The sequence below is a fragment of the Pelophylax lessonae genome, assembly GCF_965119305.1.
Source record: "Pelophylax lessonae genome assembly, chromosome: 1".
Classification (NCBI taxonomy): Eukaryota; Metazoa; Chordata; class Amphibia; order Anura; family Ranidae; genus Pelophylax; species Pelophylax lessonae.
In genome coordinates, this window is record NC_138768.1 from 376,645,919 (window position 1) to 376,665,375 (window position 19,457).

The 19,457-nt window shown below is 45.3% G+C and overlaps 1 protein-coding gene across 2 annotated transcripts in view; it reads left to right on the plus strand.

The window, feature by feature from the left end:
* Window positions 1-4,735: 4,735 nt before the first annotated feature.
* The window catches only part of VLDLR (very low density lipoprotein receptor), an 84,000-nt gene continuing 69,278 nt past the window's right edge, over window positions 4,736-19,457 (plus strand). Inside the window, exon 1 of one of the 2 annotated variants that reach the window (XM_082257651.1) lies at window positions 4,736-5,313. In XM_082257651.1, coding sequence (XP_082113777.1) covers window positions 5,235-5,313 — 79 coding nt within the window. In that variant the 5' untranslated portion in view covers window positions 4,736-5,234. The remainder of the gene's footprint in view (window positions 5,314-19,457) is intronic. The other variant, XM_082257650.1, reaches the window with a different exon arrangement.

Here is a 19,457-nt window from a genome sequence, read left to right on the forward strand (position 1 = left end):
TTCGAACAATGAATAATCGTTCAGTCTGCAAACGGCTGAAATTCTGTGCGTGTGTATGGCCAACATAGCCCCTTACCCTAACAAAAAAATAATAATAATAATAATAAAAAGAAAAGAAAAGCTAAACAAGATGAAAAAATTAGCAAGAAACTATGCTAATGTCGATGGCTCCGAGGTCGCCCCGAAGTAGTACAGGACCCTTTTTCTAAGTCGGAGCGACTTGTGTCGCTCCTATTAGAACGGGTCCTGTAGCGGTCAATGGACCGCGAGGGAGTGCGACTTGTCAGGCTGACAAGTCGCCTGACAAGTCGCGCTAGTGTGATCCGACTCTTACCCTAACAAAAAAATAATATTAATAATAATAAAAGAAAAGCTAAACAAGATGTAAAAACTAGCAACAAACGATGCAATAGATGATAGTTTTCTCTATTGGCTAATAAAAAAACCGCCAAAGCTCAAACGCGCCAAAATTGCGCATTAAAAAGGGGGAAAAAAAAACACCAGAAAAACACTAACAGACGCTACGCTCAAGTGTGAATGCAGCCTAAAGGACAGTATTTTTAGGCAGGTCTTCTAGCTGATCTGGTTTTAAGCTTTGCCTGATGCAGAGAATACACATAAGGCCTCTCGCACATGATACTCCTGTTTAGGCATCTACTTTATCAGGCATTTTTTTTTATTTTTGTATGTGTTTGCGCGTATTGTCGCGCATATACGTTCCCGCAATTTTGCGCTAACGCGCACATCTCCAAGCAGGTGCAAGAAAACGTATTCTCATGTTGTTGTACTGCACAGTATTTAACCATTTCTTAACCGTAAGGTTTTACCCCCTTGATGACCAGGCCATTTTTTGCGATATGGCACTGCGTTACTTTAACTGACAATTATGCCGTTATGCGACGCTGTACCCAAAACAATTTATATCCTTTTCTCCCCACAAATAGAGCTTTATTTTGGTGGTATTTGATCACCTGTGCAATTTTTTTTTTTTTTGCGCTATAAACAAAAAAAAAAGAGCGACAATTCTGAAAAAAGAAAACAATATTTTTTACTTTCTGCTATTTAACATTCCCAATAAAAAAAATAATTTTTTTTTTTTTAATTATTTAGGCCAATTTGTTTTCTGCTACATATTTTTACTAAAAAAAAAAAAAACAAACAATAACTGTATATTGATTGGTTTGTGTAAAAGTTATCGTGTCTACAAACTAGGGGAAAATGTTATGTCATTTTTATTTTTAAACTAGTAATGGCGGCGATCTGCGATTTTTAGCGGGACTGCGACATTGCAGCGGACAGATCAGACACCTGACATTTTTGAAACTTCTACAGTAATCAGTGCTAAAAAATATGCAGTTACTGTACTAATGACACTGGCAGGGAAGGGGTTAACACCAGGGGCGATCAAAGGGTTAAATGTGTCCCTAAGGGGTGCTTTCTAACTGTGTGGGCTTGCTGGATGAACACAGTGACCTGTGTTCCTAAATAGGAGGAACATAGGATCTCTGTGTTCATTAGGGCCCTTTCACACACTCCGTCCGTCAGGCAGACTCCGTTTTTCTCAGCGATCTCCTGCTGAGCAGGAGGATGACAGCTGTGTCTCCGCGCTGTGTGCTGAGACACAGCTGTCAGGTCCCCATTCATCTCTATGGGGGAAATCGGATGGGAACAGACCGTCTGTCCGTTCTCATCCAATCCCATCCAATCCACTGGACAGATGGAAAATAGAGTTTCCATCCGTGCAGATTTGACGGATCAGATCAGATGTCAGCAGACATGTCTCCGCTGACATCCGATGCCCCATAGAGATGCATGGGGTGACCGTTCAGATCCGCCAAAAAAAATTGACAGGCGGATCTGAACGGTCCGCCTGTGTGAAAGGGGCCTAATGGGCCATACACACTATAAGATTTTCTGAAGACTTTTTCCTTTAGACTTACCAAAACCATATAATAGGAGGTCAAACCTAAACACTTTCAATTTGTATGCAATCAGGCAGGCCCTTGCACTACATAGAAAAGGTAAATCTGAAGGAAATCTAACCACAAAAGTTGGATAGTGTGTATCCAGCTTAAAGCTGGATACACACTATACAACTTTTGTTGGCTGATTTCCTTTAGATTTAAGCCTCGTACACACGCAATGATTTTCGGCCGACCGATCGGTCGACTTTTGTCCAGTGTTGTTGTGTTGGTTGAAATGTGCTCTAGACTGCACACAAATTTTCTCGGCCAACAACAACCAACTTCAGAAGTGATGTCATGTGCTGGTTTACTTTCTGTGTGTTTTTTCTTCTCTGAGCATGCCCAGTCTTGCTCATCAGATTTTTGTCTGCTGAAATCTGTACTGACTGAGGAACAATCGGCCGTTCTGTTGACGGCCAACAAAAATTTTATAGCATGCACACCAGATTTTGTTCAGCCGAAAAGTCGCAGTCGGTTGTCGGAATCATCATACTAACAAGCCGACAATCGGCCGATCGGACGTTGGCCGAAAATTCAAGGCCAACAATCGTTGCGTGTACGAGGGTTTACCTTCAACTATGTAGTGCAGGGGCCTGCCTGATTGCATACAAATTGAAAGTGTTTAGGTCTGACCTCATATTATATGGTTTTGGTAAGTCTAAAGGAAAAAATCTAAAGAAAATTGTATAGAGTGTATCCAGCTTAAGGGTTCTTTCACACGGGTGGTGCGCCCGGTGGACTCCGTTTTGCTCAGCGGTGATCGATTTGACGATCCCTGCTGAGCAGGCAGATGACAGCTCTATCTCTGCTTACTTTGAAGAGACAGACCTGTCAGATCCCTGCTCTCCTCTTCACCGCTTGTCTGTTTTCATTCGATCCTATCCGATACGATAGACACATGAAAAATAGGGTTTCCATTTGTCTGGATTTCACGGACAGGATCGGGTAGCGGCGGGTGTCAGAGGACATGTCACTGCCGACATCCGCTGCTCCATAGGGGTGCATGGAGTGCCTGATCAGGTGCGCCCGACAAAACTGACAGGTGGGCCGGATCCAAAAGCCCATGTGAAAGGGGCCTTACTTACAGAACAGCGGTCTGCCGTGTTTACTTTGGCAGACCGCCGTTCTGTCTCCATGGGGGAGCGATCATGGTTGACCCGCTGATAGGCTCCCTGTGTGCCCACCAGTGGTGGCCGGTGTGTTGGGGGCGCAGGGGCGCCGCCCCCCCATCCATGCGTCTGCCCCCTAAATCTGCATGCCGGGCGCCGGACGCATGGACTTAATGGGGGTTTTTTTTTTTTACATCACCTGATTAGAGCCAGAGGCTCTAATAGGGCGATGCAAAGGGTGGAGCCCGGGCGCAGAGCAGTGCGTTCCGAGCCCACCCATTGTGTGACAATAGCGAATGAAAATTCGCTATTGTCACACCGATCCTCCTCCTGGCCAATCAGGAAGAGCGTCCGATATGCGCTTCCTGATTGGCTGCATGGCAAACCCCCTACCATTGGCCGAGGAGGAGGCGGGAGCGGGAGGACTGCAGGAGACGCGCTGGGGGACAGAGTGAGGAGAAGCCGCCGCCGCCACAGGGACTGAACAGAAGCCGCCGCCGGGACTAAAGAAGAGAAGCTGCCGCCGCCGGGACTATAGAGAAGCCACCGCCAGATAAGTGCATTGGTCTCGGGGGGGGGAGCCCACACTGCATTGAAGGGGGCACGCGCGCTGGTCTCTGCATTGATGGGGGCACGCTGTGGCGCTCTGCATTGATTGGGGGACACGCTGTGGCACTCTGCATTGATTGGGGGCACGCTGTGGCACTCTGCATTGATGGGGGCATGTTGTGGCACTCTGCATTGATTGGGGGGGCACGCTGTGGCATTCTGCATTGATGGGGGCATGCTGTGGCACTCTGCATTGATTGGGGGGCACGCTGTGGCATTCTGCATTAATTGGGGGGCATGCTGTGGCGCTCTGCATTGATTGGGGGCACGCTGTGGCACTCTGCATTGATTGGGGGCACGCTGTGGCGCTCTGCATTGATTGGGGGCACGCTGTGGCGCTCTGCATTGATTGGGGGCACGCTGTGGCGCTCTGCATTGATTGTGGGCACGCTGTGGCACTCTGCATTGATTTGGGGAACGCTGGTCACTAATTTTTCTGTTTGCGCCCCCCCCAAAAATTTTGAGCACCAGCCGCCACTGGTGCCCACACTAGCTGTCCTGCGAAACGACCTACAGGAACCTCGTTTTATGGGACAGAGCTGACCTGCCACTGTAGAAGTATGGCTGCTGGTCGGCAAGTGGTTAAATGAGCACTTGCACGCATTTGTGCGCATGAGGTGTAAATTACTGATCAAATATGTCGATTTTTCTATTTTATTTTTACTGAAGAATGCACAGCGCTCGTTTACACACCTGTGTACACAGGCACATTACAAATAATGGACTGTATTTTATCTCGTAAAAAGCTTTTTCACGCTGCAGTGTGCAAGAGGCCTAAGAAGAGCCCTTATACACGAACAAAAGGAGTTTGTAGCTGTCCAGCTGTACAGTACACCTCCACTGACCTGAGTGTGTGACTAGACGCTATATTCACCTGAGCAGCCGTGTGAATGTAGCAGGTTCACCCAATGACCTTGTCCCTCATACACACAGCGGGTCACATTCACCTCAGAGCAGTGAAAAGGGCTCCTCTAATGTGATTGGTTGTTCGGGCCCACACCTCCCACAGCGAGTGTACAGCATTCCCAGAGAATTCTACACCATGTACAGTGTAGAGCAGCCATACAGAATGTAGCCGTGCCCTCCTCCGCCCCCTGCCATGTGCTCTGCTGACATAACTTCCCCCCGTCAGGTGACAGCTATCCCCATACACACACAGGCTGTACGGCGGCGCTCATCAGTGAGCGCAGGCTGCCCGGTTTCTCGGATCATGCAATCCGCGGCCGAGCCGGATCACAGAGACGCGTGCTGGAGCTCGGCTGTGAGTGTTCGCTCAGGGGCGCCGCCTGCCTGCCGCTCCAGCTCCTTATCTTCACGCCGCCTGCTGCTGCAAATCCAGCTGCCGCCGCTGCTATAAGAGGAGCGTCTGTGGAGTCGCCTGGAAGTGCACGTCTCCTGTGTCCCCGAGCAGACCCCCCTTTTCTGTCAGTGTGGATGAACGCCGCCTTCACCTGAACCGCTCTGCCTGAGACATACCTACTTCCCTGGGATTACAAGGAGAGATTACCTGGGTGTCCTCCCCCTCCAGCCGGCTCTCTGGGGGTGCAGCGAGATGAACAGCTCGTGTCGGGGGGTTGGCTTGCACCTTCTAGCATTACTGCTCCTTACGTCTTGTCTGCTCCGGGTCTATGGTGAGTAGGGGACGCCGGGCTTCACTGGCAGCCATTCATTAGGAGGGGGTTATCTGCTAGCTGCCCCCCCCCCCCCCCTCCGGGTGGTGGGATGTCACTGCCTTATATCTCCATGGATGAGCGATGTCTTCTCCTGCCATGGAGGGGGGGCTCCTACCCACTGCCATGGAGGGGGGGCTCCTACCCATCCACACTGCCACCGACACCTGACCTGTCACCACTCCATTCATTATTACTAAACAATGGAACACCGACTGAAAATAGCTCCCCTCCTCCCATCACATCATAGGATGGAAGAAGTGACAAAGATAAGAAAGGGATCTGTTCAGCTGATGGTAGCCAATCGTAGGAAGTGAAGTGTTAATGGGTAATTGCCAGGGATCTGTTCAGCTGATGTAGCAGATCAGTCGATGCCTCCAACCTGCTGGTGAATGGTTAAAGGGAAAGGATCTGTTACTGTGATCTGATGCATCTGCTGAAGTCTTAAAGCATAATTAAATGGATCAGCACAGTAGGATAATCAGATCACTGTAACTGTAGTAAATGGTAAGGAAAGGGATCTGATGCATCTGCTGAAGTGGTAAATGGATCAGCATAGTAGGCACATCAGATCACAGTAACTGGTATAAAAGGGACCTGTTGTGATCTAATGCATATGCTGAACTCTCACCTCCAGTAGGCACATCAGAGCTCAGTAACTGAAGTATGAAAGGGACCTGTTATTGTGATCTAGTGCATATGCTGAACTCTTAAAGGGATCACCTCAGTAGGCACATCAGAGCTCAGTAACTGAAGTATTAAAGGTTAAGGAAAGGGATCTGTTACTGTGTTCTGATGCAGAAGCCTTAAAGTGGTCATCCCAGTAGGCACCTTGGATCACAGTAACTGATGTAGTAAATGCTAAGTAAAGTGATCTGCTTCTGTTATCTGATGCACCTGCTGAAGTGTAAAAGGGATCTGTTCAGCAGGTGCATCAGATCACAGTAACTGAAGTGTTAAAGATCAAGGAAAAGGCTGGTCAATGGAGGGGAGCGGGCTGGCTTCTCAGCGCATCTAGGAAACTGACCATGCTGTGTTTTCATGCCTAGCATGGTCATTTTTAATAGAAAAGCAGAAGGACTGTGAGGTACACCAGGGCTTTCACACACAGGAAGAAATATAAAGAGAACATAATACTTTGAGGATACCTCAGATCACCGTGCCTGAAGTGTTAAATCAGAACTAAATCTAATCCTTTACAGCAGTGTTTCTCAACTCTGGTCCTCAGGGCCCACTAACAGGCCAGGTTTGCAAGATAACTGAAATGTATCACAGGTGATATCACTTGCTGCTCAGTGATTGCAGTTTTCTTGTCTGCATCTCCCGTGGGTAATACTTGAAATCTGGCCTGTTAGTGTGCCCTGAGGACAGTAGCTGAGAACCACTGCACTACAGCCATGGAGGCTGCCATCTTGGCTTCTGTTTGATCTGCAGGAACAATAGTGCAGCACGTGGGAGAGTTATGAAACCAGCCGTATAATGGCTTGACAGTTAAATGCAAAAGTAAATGTGACTGTTCGAAGTCCTGGCATGCCTTAAATTGTATTGTTTTGGGAAACTGTGAAAATCGATGGGTTTAGTTCCGCTTTAAGGACACATCAGATCACAGTAACTGAAGAGTTAAAGGGTAACAAAGGGGGTTTGTATGCTGGATATTGGGATCACAGTAAAGTGTAAAGCTCCTTTAGGGTACATTCACACCAGGTGGTTGGCTGGCTACTCCGCACAGTCCCACTGCAAGACAAGGCAAAATGCCTGGCCTCATGTGCCCTGTTCAAAATACCACATTGTATCGTGTGCAGGCGGCATGCTCTGAAAGTACTTTTTTTTTTTTTTTTCTTTTTTGCAATGAGAGGCAAACCACCACCTTGTGCCATGCAGCAGCTAATGGCACTAGATTAAATATTGCTGTGACATTTATCAATAAAGTTTGTTTAAAAGTGAACATAGGGCATCAGCACTGCGGTTATTCAGACAGATTGCACAGCAGCTGGTGTGAATGGACTCTGCCAAAATGATGTAATTTGAGGGCAAGGCTAATCAACTCCATATCAAGGCCCACCTCACTAGAACATTGGTAGAGCTTAAAGATTGTAGTATCGGGTTGTAAAGTGTATGGTGCCCCTTAAGGGCTCTTTCACACAGGATGTCCGTCGGACGGACTCCGTTTTTCTCAGCGGGGGATCGATCCGCCGATTCCCCCGCTAAGCAGGAGAATGACAGCTGTTCTTCGCACTGTGTGCGGAGAGACAGCTGTCAGAGCCCCATAGATCTCTATGGGGGAAATTGGATGGGAACGGACGGTCGGTCTGTTCTCATCCGATCCGCTGGACGGATGGAAAATGGGGTTTCCATCTAGATTTGACAGATCGGATGTCAGTGGACATGTCTCCGCTGACATCCGATGCCCCATATGGCGCTTTTCCACTGCATAGAACCGTACCGGCTCGGCACGCTTTTGTGCTTTTCCACTGCGGTACCGCATGGTATAGGGTCGGTACGGTATAGGTTTGCTTTTCCACTGCATGGAACCGAACGGTACGGTACGGCTCTGAAAAAACAGTACCTACTCGATTGTGGTTCCAACAGGTACCAAACTGGTACCATATCCCACAATCCTTTGCATGTAGTCACTACTAGCCACTGATTGGTCAGAGAATCACACCCACCCAGTTGTTATCCCACCCACTTAACTTTAGTACTACTTTGGTGGAAAAGCAAACCTATACCGAACCGTTCCAACACCGTACCATGCGGTACCGCAGTGGAAAAGCAAACCGGGCCAAGCAGGGCCGAGTAGAGCCGAGCCGGTACTTGCAGTGGAAAAGTGCCAATAGAGATGTATGGGGGGACCTTTTAGATCCGCCAAAAAAAAAAACGGACAGGCGGATCTGAACGGTCGCCTGTGTGAAAGGGGCATAAGGGTCCCCAAACTATGGCTCGCCAGTTAAGGAACTAAAATTCACATCATGCTTGATCATGTCTGAATGCCAGAGCTTTAAAATGCCTCATGGGACATGTAGTTCCACAACAGGTAGAGGGCTGTGATTTGGAGATCCCTGATTAAGGGGATCTGTTCAATAGATTTGATCAGTTGATGAATCCAATCCCAGTAACTGAAGTGTAAAGCATTACAAAGGGGAATCCGTTTAGTTGGTACATCACTTCGTAGTAAGTGGAGTGCTAATTATGGGTAATGAAAGGGATCTATTCAGTTAATCATACGCTCAAAGTAAGTGAAGTGTTACTGGGTAAATAAAAGGATCTGTTCATAAGACTACCTCTGACCAGAGCAGTCGGCGTTATTGCTGGGAACTTTCTTCTGTCACTAGCACAGGCAGTAAAGCGGCATGCTTCTCAGTACTTTGTTTGGATAGTTGTAGTAAAAGCTTCTATTTGAGTCCTAGGATCCAGCGTGATCACATTGCTTCTATGTGGCATTCACTGTCAGTGAGAGTGACAGTCTCATGTGGTTTGTTTGTACTTCAGTGCCTTCTGTTGGTGAAAGTCATTCCTTCTGACCCTTGGAAGGAATCCCGAAAAGAGAACATATTAAGACTCGTCCAGAAAGGATCTCAAGAAGCAGAGGACAGTTGACTTCTTGCTTTGTTATCCAGATACTTGATTTTGTTTTGTTCTCCAGATACTTGGGTATTTTAGGCTTTTGGAACTGTACAGCTAATTCTACTAGTCTACAAAGTAGCTGGATCTCTGTAGTTGCACGGATTAAACCATGACCAGCCCAGCATTCTTGTACTAGACATGACCTGGCGGGCTTTCTGTATGCCTGTGAAAATTAGGTTGGCTTCACAAGAAGGGATAATGCTGCGTCACTCTTTAAGACAACACTTGCTACTGTTGCATCAGACATTTGGAAAAAATCTGTTACAATGCGAATCCATGCTTACTGCACCCCTTTCCTGGACTGCTTTCTTCTGTTTTGTTCAACCCTCTCTAGGGATGAGTCTGATTTTGCAGGCTGTTCTCCTATGCTGGCTTTCCATGTATTCACTGTCCCTTGGTGGATTTATTCTGCTATAACAAGCAGCTTAAATGAGCAGTGCTGTTTGACTTTGGCTTGTTACAAGTCGTTCAGTTTTCCCTTTGTTTCCATCTGGTGGGAAGGTGGTCATTAGACCCTTGTAACAGATTACCCATTTAACAAGTAGTGTGGGTTTTTTATTCTTATGCTATAGTATCAGTAAATCACTAGGAAAGTAAAATGTATATTTACTAGGGATTCACTGATATATCAGCCACCAGAAATGGGGTTATCGATGTTATGCTGCTAGAAAAGCGTAGCTAATTGCATTCTCCACCCCGTTGACTTTAATGCAAAAACGGCAGCCACATTTTTTTATTTTTTTTTTGGTTTTTGTCCAAGTGCCCCCTGAATTTTGAGTTTCAGCCCCAAAAATTTTTCTATTGGTGCGTCACTAATTTTACTTTTGAAATTGGTTATATTTAGTTCCTAGTTTCCATGACTAGGCAAACTGTCACACATCCCAGGAGAGTTTTTTTTTTTTTTTTTTTTTTTTTTTTTTTTTTTTTTTTGTAGCTAAGCACACCCTCCTGTTTGTATGCCTAAGCTAAGGGCAAGTGGATTTCAGAAAATAAATGCTACATGACAAAATGGCCAGAAATGCTAGGGAGGTGGGGTGTGTGTGTGTATATGTGTATTTATATATAATTTAAAATATTCCTCTATCTCTATTAACATGCAAAAGTTCCACCCGCGCAGGGGCTAGCATTGAGGTTGTAACAGAAATTGGCTCACAAGGTGGAGAAACTTGAGGCAGTATGTTAACAGAAATTGGCACTAACGCCACAGTAGTAAATGGAAGTATTCATGAAACCATAAGGACCTAGGGGTTCCCCTCCACTATGAGACATCCCCGGGTCCATCAATGCCTAAAAGGTTGTGCAATATATGGGGGGGGGGGGGGTTCAAAGTGATTTATCTGCAAAACAAAGCATGGATGGGTTTGCTTTGAATATTAGAAATTTGTTGGAGTTTTGATTTGTGGTGCTCAGTGTAGTCCCGCTTTTAAGGTGGGAATTGTCCTTGCATGACCCCACACAAGTTTCCAGAGCTTTCTTGATCAGTAAACAATTCTAGAAGTGGTAGCGCTTGGTTTTTGTCCATTTCTAGCTTGGACTGTATAATGAACTTGTGGAGTGGTGTGTGTGTGTGTGTGTGTGTATATTATATCAGTGTGCTCCTGTCAATTTTATATACCGTATAAGCCGAGACCCCTAATTTTACCACAAAAAAGTGGGGAAAACTTATTGACACGAGTATAAGCCTAGGGTGGGAAATGCAGCAGCTACTGGACCACCACGAGACACAACAGGGGCTGCGGGCATGGCACAGGTGATGGTATAGGCATAGCACAGGTTATGTTACAGGCATGGCACAGGAGATGCAGTGCTGCGGGCATGGTACAGGAGAATGTCCTGTACCATGCCCGCAGCACTGCATGAGGAAATGCAGGGGCTGCAGAGGAGTCTCACTTACCTGTCGGTAAGGCGCCGTCTTCGATTTAAATATCGCGCTGCCAATACGTCACCGCAAATGCGCCGCCGATGCTCAGGAAAGGCCAAGCACGTTCGGCTATTCCCGGGTATGCGACACATGCGCAGTGACACGTCGGTGCCGAGCGGCGCCATTTTTAGACACTCTAGCCAGTGACTCGAGTATAAGCCGAGGGGTGCATTTTCAGCATGAAAAAACATGCGGAAAAACTCGGCTTATACTTGAGTATACATGGTAATCCTTTTATAAATTGTAAAAGGATATTTACTCTTTAATGAACTAGGTGCACCCGCTAAGGACTAAACAGTTCAAATCTCACACAAGGCCATGGGGGCACTACGTTGAAGCTTGTTGCGTTAAAGCCACCTAGAGCACCTTTCACCAATAACAGTGTTGATTGAAGACCAGCAAAGTGGGTAAATGTGGCGTGAACAAGCTTCAATGCTTTTGAATACTGGTGCCAGCTTCATTGGAAGTAATGGTTTGAAACTTCATGACTTTGGTCTGCCATCTGTTTCAGAAGATCTGTTTGTAAGCATCTTTCTTGTATGTCTGAATCTGGCACCAGCCGCTTAACTCTGCAGAGACTGGTATTTGGGACTTGGGACAAATAAGGCTTCTTGTTAGAATTCGGCTACGAGCTTGGCAGACACTGAAAAAACTATGACAATGTTGGCTGTATATGCTCAATATAGATGATTGTTCTAGAAGGGTGCTTGTGGCAGGATTAACGCATGGCTTATTAGCATTTGTGTAGATCCCTTGGTTTCCCAGGAAAAATCCACAGATCTCTTGTACATTCCCTCACTTTAAATGGTCATTGTATGGCCCTTCTAACCAGTGGCTTTTTTCTTGTCTGTTTTAGTATGTCCATTCCAGTCTTTTCAAATAGTTATTGCAGGTTTTAAACTGTTCTACAAGGTTTAACACTTGTGCTGTGTCAGCAGTGCATTAGGCAGTAGACCCACTATGCCATTGATCGGCACTGTAATTTCATGATTGAAGATATCTAAAGCAAGGATAGTAAACCAAGCAATGCATGATCCTAACAGACATAGCCATGTTATCAGTAAAAGTGCGTAAACTGACTGTGTGGCAACCCTAGCTCTTAAAACTATTGCAACCCACATATTCACCAATGCAACATGTATACTAAAACGTTTTCAAATAAATTGCTTGCGTTATAGATATATACACAATTGTAAATTGGAAGACCATACTAAAGCGGTCTATAGACATTTTAATCACCAAACATTGTATAATAATTTTTTAGCAAAGACTCTGGAGAATATAATGGCAGTTGTTGCAATATTTTTGTCATGTGGTATTTGAGCAGCGGTCTTTCAAATGCGTTTTTTTTTTTTTTTTTGTGCTATTCACTGCATTTAAAAAAATAAAAAATATTGTGAAAGAATGCCACACTGAGTAAATGGATACCTTACCTGTTACAGTTAAAAATTTAAAAAGCATCGTCTATGGAGACTTTAACGGTTACCAGTTTAGATTTAGTGAAGGTTTTTATTTGATCACTTTTAACGTCATTTGTGACAGTAATAGGCAGTGACAGGTACTCTTTATGGAGAGATCAGGGGTCTAAAAGACCCCTGCACTTCAAGGATTAAAAAATGCAGAAATCAGAATTTTTGAATACTGGCAGTTTTTTATATTCGGTGCCATTAGCTGCCCAGTAAACCAGAAGTGGTGTCATGATGCCACTTCTGGGTTACTACATCTCAGACCCGAGCAAAGCCGAATCTGCCAGCTGGTTGCTCCAGTCTCCCGGGGACGGGAGACCCAGGCAGAGCTGCAGGGGGGTGGGTCCTCTCCCGCTCGTTGAGATAATGGCTGAGGGGCTTCTGAGCCGCATCAGCTGTTCTCTTCTGAAAGCTGACTGCCGACTCTAAAGAACGGTGCCAGGTTGATGGCTGCAGGGATCATCCTGGTACAACCACTTCTCTGAGCCGGCATACAGGTACGTCAATTCACAGGAAGTGGTTAAAGGATAATTCCATGCAAAACCTAACTTAAACACTAAACCTGCTCTGTGCCACATTCTAACCCTGTAAAGCAAAAATCACTACTTACCCATTCTGCACCCAATCCAGTCTGGTTCCACACTGTCAGCAGTGGCTTTAGAATTGAGGTCGGTGCAGGAGAGGCACTTAACAGAAGCCCCATAGTAAGTCTATTGATGATGTCACTTCCCATTATTTCACAGCCATTCTGTCCTCTCCTGCACACAGCTTTCATTGCTGGAGACCGGTGCAGAAAAAGTAAGGACAGCTTTTTTTTTTTTTTAGCTTTGGTTTAGAATGTGGCGCAGAGCAGGTTTTTTTCCTCTAACTATTCTAGCCTATGGGCCAAACCAGGCCTAAAAGTCCTCATGTTAAATGGCATAGATGGAGGAATCTCCCCTGCTGGCTACACTAAAAGCCTGCATCCATGGCTGGCATAATATCCAAACTGTGACTGCATCTGGTTAGATGCAGGTGCTGTTTGGCTAACAAATTTGAACTTGGATGTTCAGTCAAATTTTTTTGTTGAGCTAGGTGGTAGGGATCGACTGGTTATCGGCAACACCGATATATCGGGTGCCGATATGCACTTTCCCCGATATATCTGAATCGACCCATGAGGTTACTGATATTTAGGGGAAGTGCTTGTACCGGGGTGATGCCTGCAGCTAGAGGCATCATCCCGGTATCCATAGCGGACGGTCGGCAACTTGTAATGACGATGATGCGGCTGAGAAGCCGCTCGGCTGTCATTACTAGGAGCGGGAGGGGACATTCCTCCCCCCCCCCCCCCCCCCCCCTTCCGCCTTCCACGGCTCATCCGGGTCTCCCGTCCCACCGAATTAAAAAACTGACAGCATTCAAAACAGCCAAACTTGGCGTTTAACGCTTTTTGCTGCCAAGGAGGGGTTTGAGGTCTTCTTTTAGACTCCCCAGATCCCTCCACTAGGAGTACCTTATTAGAAAAAAAATATTTTTTTTTTATGTCCGAAAATATCAGCCGATAGCTGATGACCAAAATATCCCTATCGGCATTAAAAAAAAAAGTCTCACTACTAGGTGGTACCAATATCGGCGCCGTGGGCTGAAACATTTCGGCAAGAATAGGCTTTCAGGACAGCAGAGTGACTCACTTACAGGGATTTCATAGAATTCACAGGGACACTACTGTTAGATCGTCAAGACTGTCTTCCTCAGCTCTTGTCAATTAGTGGTCCTTTACCCGGATAGGAGCAATGCATAAGAACTGCGTGGAGGAGGTTACAGTGACATGTGTGCTGTCTTGTGTTGCTTCCAGAAGATTTAAAGGCTGCTACACACTTTAAGAAAATCGGGCGAACAATCATCTGGTTTTCCTTGATTCACAGCAAGTCGAAACCGAGAATGGAATTAATGTACAAAACAGGTTTAGGAGTGGGGGAAAAGTTGAAAATTTTAGCACTTTTGTAAATTTTCGTTGAATGTGTCCTTAGTTGTGGTTTTGTTAGTTATAGGAATTGGTTGCAGATGTTGTGGGGATCTTCTAGTTTTGACATGTTATGTTTACTGTTGGTAATCTACTTATCCATTATGTGAACAGTTTAAAATTCCTAGTTTCTCATACCACCTATACCTTCTGACTGCAGCAGGGTGTTGGGACTAGTCCAGTAGGTTGCATAAATGAGCCCAGTAGTCTTGGTAACCAGAACTTTGTAACATACCTGATCCAACACCCTTACTTTTTGTAAGCACAAGTCTGTTAATTAGAATGGCTGTTTCTTTGTTAGTAAAGTTTAAAAAATAAAATTCAAAAAATTGTCTCGTGGGACATGGTATTTTCAGTGATTAAAAAGGTGTTAAGCATTTCTAAGCACACTGCTACAAATCGGGGCTATAGAAATGGATTACCTTGTTTCGGCTTTGAAGAAACTGTTAAATGTACTGTTACTGCTTCTGAAGAGCTAGCAATGCACCTTAATGTTGATCCACTTATCCTTTTAGCAGTATGGGGATGCCTGAGGTCTCTTCCACTCCTAAAATGGGATGCCCTTTCCAGGAAATAAACACGTGCTAAATGGGCTCTTATCCAATGCAGGGGGTACACACCTATTGCTTGGCTGGTAAAAACCTGGCAGTTTACAGGAAGGGTGGAAACTTGCCTCTCTGCCTCTAGTCGAGAGTTATTGTAGTTGGTAATATACACAAGTTGCTGCTCTTACACCTCCTAGGCACCAGTTATACAGAGCTTGTCTTAATATTGAGCACTAGTATACGAAAGGCGTGCCCCATGTCACTTTTTTTCTGAATGAGTCTACGTGTCATGCTATGCACAATTTACAGGTATGGCTTGCTGTTGTAGCAATCAGGAAATTCCCTGTGTTCTGACATGCAGCCAAAACTGGAATTGGCATGCATGGTGCACAAGTGGTGGCAAAGAGGCTGCAAGGCATAAACTGTGCTGATGTCCAACAAAAGATAAAAGTGAAAACGAGTATCCAATGTAAAACGTAGTTTTGCTTAAGTCACAATTTTTAATAAAAAAAAATTGTACTAATTGATCTGTGCAATATTGCACAAAAGGGCCATTTCTTCCTGTTCTGGGAGTCCCCGCCTAAGCTAAGGAGGCACCAGTGCTTAGCTGGGGGAGTATATAGATGCTCACCGTGCCTGTAAGCGTCATCAGTCACCCAAGTATACAGGAAGCACCACTGCCCAGCATTGCAGAGCGACGGCACTTCCTAGTTGTCAGCTGGTTATTCTGGGTGGCTGGAATGCTCTTTAATGAGTGCATTGCTTTTATGATTTTAGGATTTTAAGTCATAAACATGGAGCCATGGCATTTGGCTGGTCATTCTGGCTGGCTGGAACTCCCTAAAATTCCCAAAACATAAAAGCAATGCACTGATTATAATTCATAAATATGGAGCCATATGACATTTCCCTGGTCTGTCGGAGTACCATCTGTGAAGGTGTTGGGCAGTTTACTGGCTCTGACTCTAAACGAATGGTGGAATAAGGAGGTGTACATTGGCTTATATTAAGGAGTCAACTTCTGGTGAGTGAGCACCCCAAAGGGGCCCTTGGGGCAGCACACTAGCTGGTTTCTTCTACAGATGGAAGAGGGATCACATAACATGGCACTTTATGTTCTGTTTTCAGAACATATTTTCATGATTGCAGTTTACTTGTGAGAAACTTTATGGACTTGTGATGGGGGTTTTTTCTTTTTTTTTTTTTTTTTCCCTACTCAGAATTGCCAGTAATGGTAGTACTGCTCTTGCATTTACTTGGTGATTAGTGGAAAGAATGCCCTGCTACGCTAGTAATCAGTGATATTTCCACCTTGCTTTTTTCAATGTGTCCATTGAGATTACTTGGTCCTAAAGCCCCGTACACACGAGGAGAAATTCGGCCGGGAATTTTCTTTCGACGACCGATCTGCCAATTTCAGGTTGTTAGTATGGTGCTTCCGACAACCAACTCCGACTTTTTGGCCAAAAGAATCCTGGTGTGCAGGCTATATAATTTTTGTCGACCATCAAAACATGTCCGATTTTCGTCTCATTAGTACAGATTTTGATGGGGAAAAATCTTATGAGCAAGACTAGGCATGCTCAGATGAAAGAACACATAGAAAGCAATCCAACACATGACATGACTTCTGAAGTAGAATTCTGTCCTACGGGAAAATTTGTGTGCAGTCTAGAGCACATTCCAATCAACAGACAGCACTCTGGACAAGACGGTCGAGCGGTCAGTGGAAATTCGTTGCGTGTGTACGAGGCTTTAGTCTCTTGCTCTGCCAAGTGGTGATTGTCGGAACTACACAAGCACCATCAGGCGGAAACCTAAATCCCAGACAATGAACCGCTAACATCCTCTGGAGGAACCCTAGTTTAGACTGGTGTAACTTGTGATGAATCTACTGAAGGTTCATACAAACATTTGTACTAAAATTATCAATACATTACTTAACAATGTTCAAAAGTACTTCAGGAAAGTCAATTTGTTCCAAAATTAAAATGTTAAGCAAACAAAACTGAACAAAAACCCATACATTGTTTGTTTGAAATACATTTGTATGAGAAACTTTCCTTCCTGCTTCGTGAAATTTTCCATGTCACTGCAGTTGAACACTGTCAATTTGACCCAACTAACAATTGAAAAATCAAATGAACGTCCTTTGAACAAAAAAATCTGTATGGCCAGCTTTAATATCTGTTTAATGGTGGCATTTTCTCTTGTGTTTACATTTTGGCCAATATTCTTTCACTGCAGAAAGTGCCGTCCTTGGCATATTTACTGGCTGTTATCTTCTGTGTCAGTTCAGTGTTAAGGGAACTCTTAAAGCCGGTGCTTGTAAAGGCTTTATTGACCAATTGCGGTCCTTCAGCAGCCCAGAAAGGACCTGTCCTTACCATAGATCCAAGCAAGAGATCAGCCTGAGTGAGGGCTACAGAAAGATGGGATATAACCTGCAGACTGTTTCTGGGAGGTGTGGTCAGTACATTCTGTGTAAAGAACTCGCATTTTCAGAAAATCACAACCGCTGCAGATTGAAAAGGAAAGGTAATTTAATAATCTTCAATTCCCCCCCCCCCAGAAAGTGGTTACCCTCTAACACTAAAATAGTCAAATACTGTGCTAGGACAACAATGGATCCAAAAGTTTTACTATAGACTAGGTCTCAGAAAGATTTCAACCAATATAAATCTGCCCTCCAAAAATACTATTCCAGTTGCCACACCGCAAAGCAGACCTATTTTATCTCTCATTAACGTGTCATCCCGCCCCCGGAAACTCTATGCTACTTTTAATTCTCTACTCCGTCCACTACCTCCCTCCCCCTGACTGCCCAGGAGATTACCAACCACTTTAAACAGAATATTGATACAATTTGTGAGAAAATCATTGCTGTTCAGATGCCTTTTATGCTTCATGCCACAGGTGCAATCACTACTTCCCTCATTTAACCCCACCACTATAGATGAGGTTGCTAAACTACTTGCTAACGTCCACTTAATCACCTGCCCTCTGGATCCTGTTCCCTTGCAAATGCTACGTTCACTCTCTGGCTCTATTCTACACTCTCTAACCCACATCTTCAATCTCTCCCTCTCTTCTGGCATCTTCCCCCCAACTCTCTAAAACATGCACTAGTCAGCCCCATACGTAAAAAGCCCTCACTGGACCCAACCGATCTAACAACCTAGGCCCTAGCTTTCTGCCCCCTTTTTATCCAAACTCCTTGAACGTCTGGTGTGCAACCACCTTGCCGAGAATAGCCTCCTTGATCTCCCTTCAGTCTGGATTTCGGCCTCAACACTCCACTGAAACTGCACTCCTAAAACTGACAAACAATCTACTAACGGCCAAAACCAATGGACACTATTCTGTACTCCTCCTCCTGGACCTTTCTGCTGCCTTTGATACGGTTGACCATCTTTTCCTCAAAAAAACTCCAAGCCTTTGGTCTCCATGACTGTACTCTTCACTGGTTATCTTCCTACTTATCCAACCGCACCTTTAGCATTACTTACAATTCTTACTTCCTTCCCTCTTCCTTTTTCTGTTTGGGTCCCCCAAGGCTCTTTTCTTGGACCCCTCCTATTTTCAATCTACACCTCTCTGGGTCAGCGGATAGCCTCCCATGGCTTCCAATACCATCTCAACGCTGACGATGCCCAAATCTATTTATCTACCCCTCAGCTCTCTCCCTCAGTCTCCTCACGTATCACTAATTTACTATCGGATATCATCTGGATTTTACACCACTACCTCAAACTCAATCCATCCAAAACCTAAGCTTATCATTTTTCCTCCACCACGTGCCCCTTCCCCTTATCTCTGTCAAAATCGATGGAATTACTATCAGCCCATCCCCGAATGCCAAGGTGGTGTTCTGGACTCTGAACTCTCCTTCGATCCCCCACATCCAATCGCTGTCCAAATCTTGCTGCCTCAACCTCCAACATCTCCAAAATATGCCCCTTTCTAACCAGACACAACAAAGCTCCCAGTTCACTCCCTGGTCATCTCGCACCTCGACTACTGCAATTCCCTTCTCATTGGCTTACCTCTTCATAGGCTATTCCCCCCCGCCCCCTTTCAATCCATCATGAACGCTGCTGCCAGACTCGTCCACCTTACCAAATCGCTCAGTGTCCGCTGCTCCTCTGTCAAGCACTCCACTGGCTTCTGCTCACCCAACAAATTAAATTCAAAATACTAACATCTTGCAAAGCCATCCACAACTTGGCCCCAGCTACATCACTTGCCTAGTCTCAAAATACCAACCTAATGGCTCTCTTCATTCCTCTCAAAACCTCCTGCTCTCTAGCTCCCTCGTCACCACCTCCCATGCTCGCCTCCAGGACTTTACCAGAGCCTCTCCAATCCTATGGAACTCGTTACCCTTATCTGTCCGATTATCTCCTACTCTATTAGCTTTTAGAAGATCCCTGAAAACCCTCCTCTTCGGAGAAGCCTATCCTACCCATCCCTAACAACTAATACCTCTATTTTCTCCACCAGCTCATCCCCCACAGCTTTTGCCTTTTTTGTTTCACTTGACC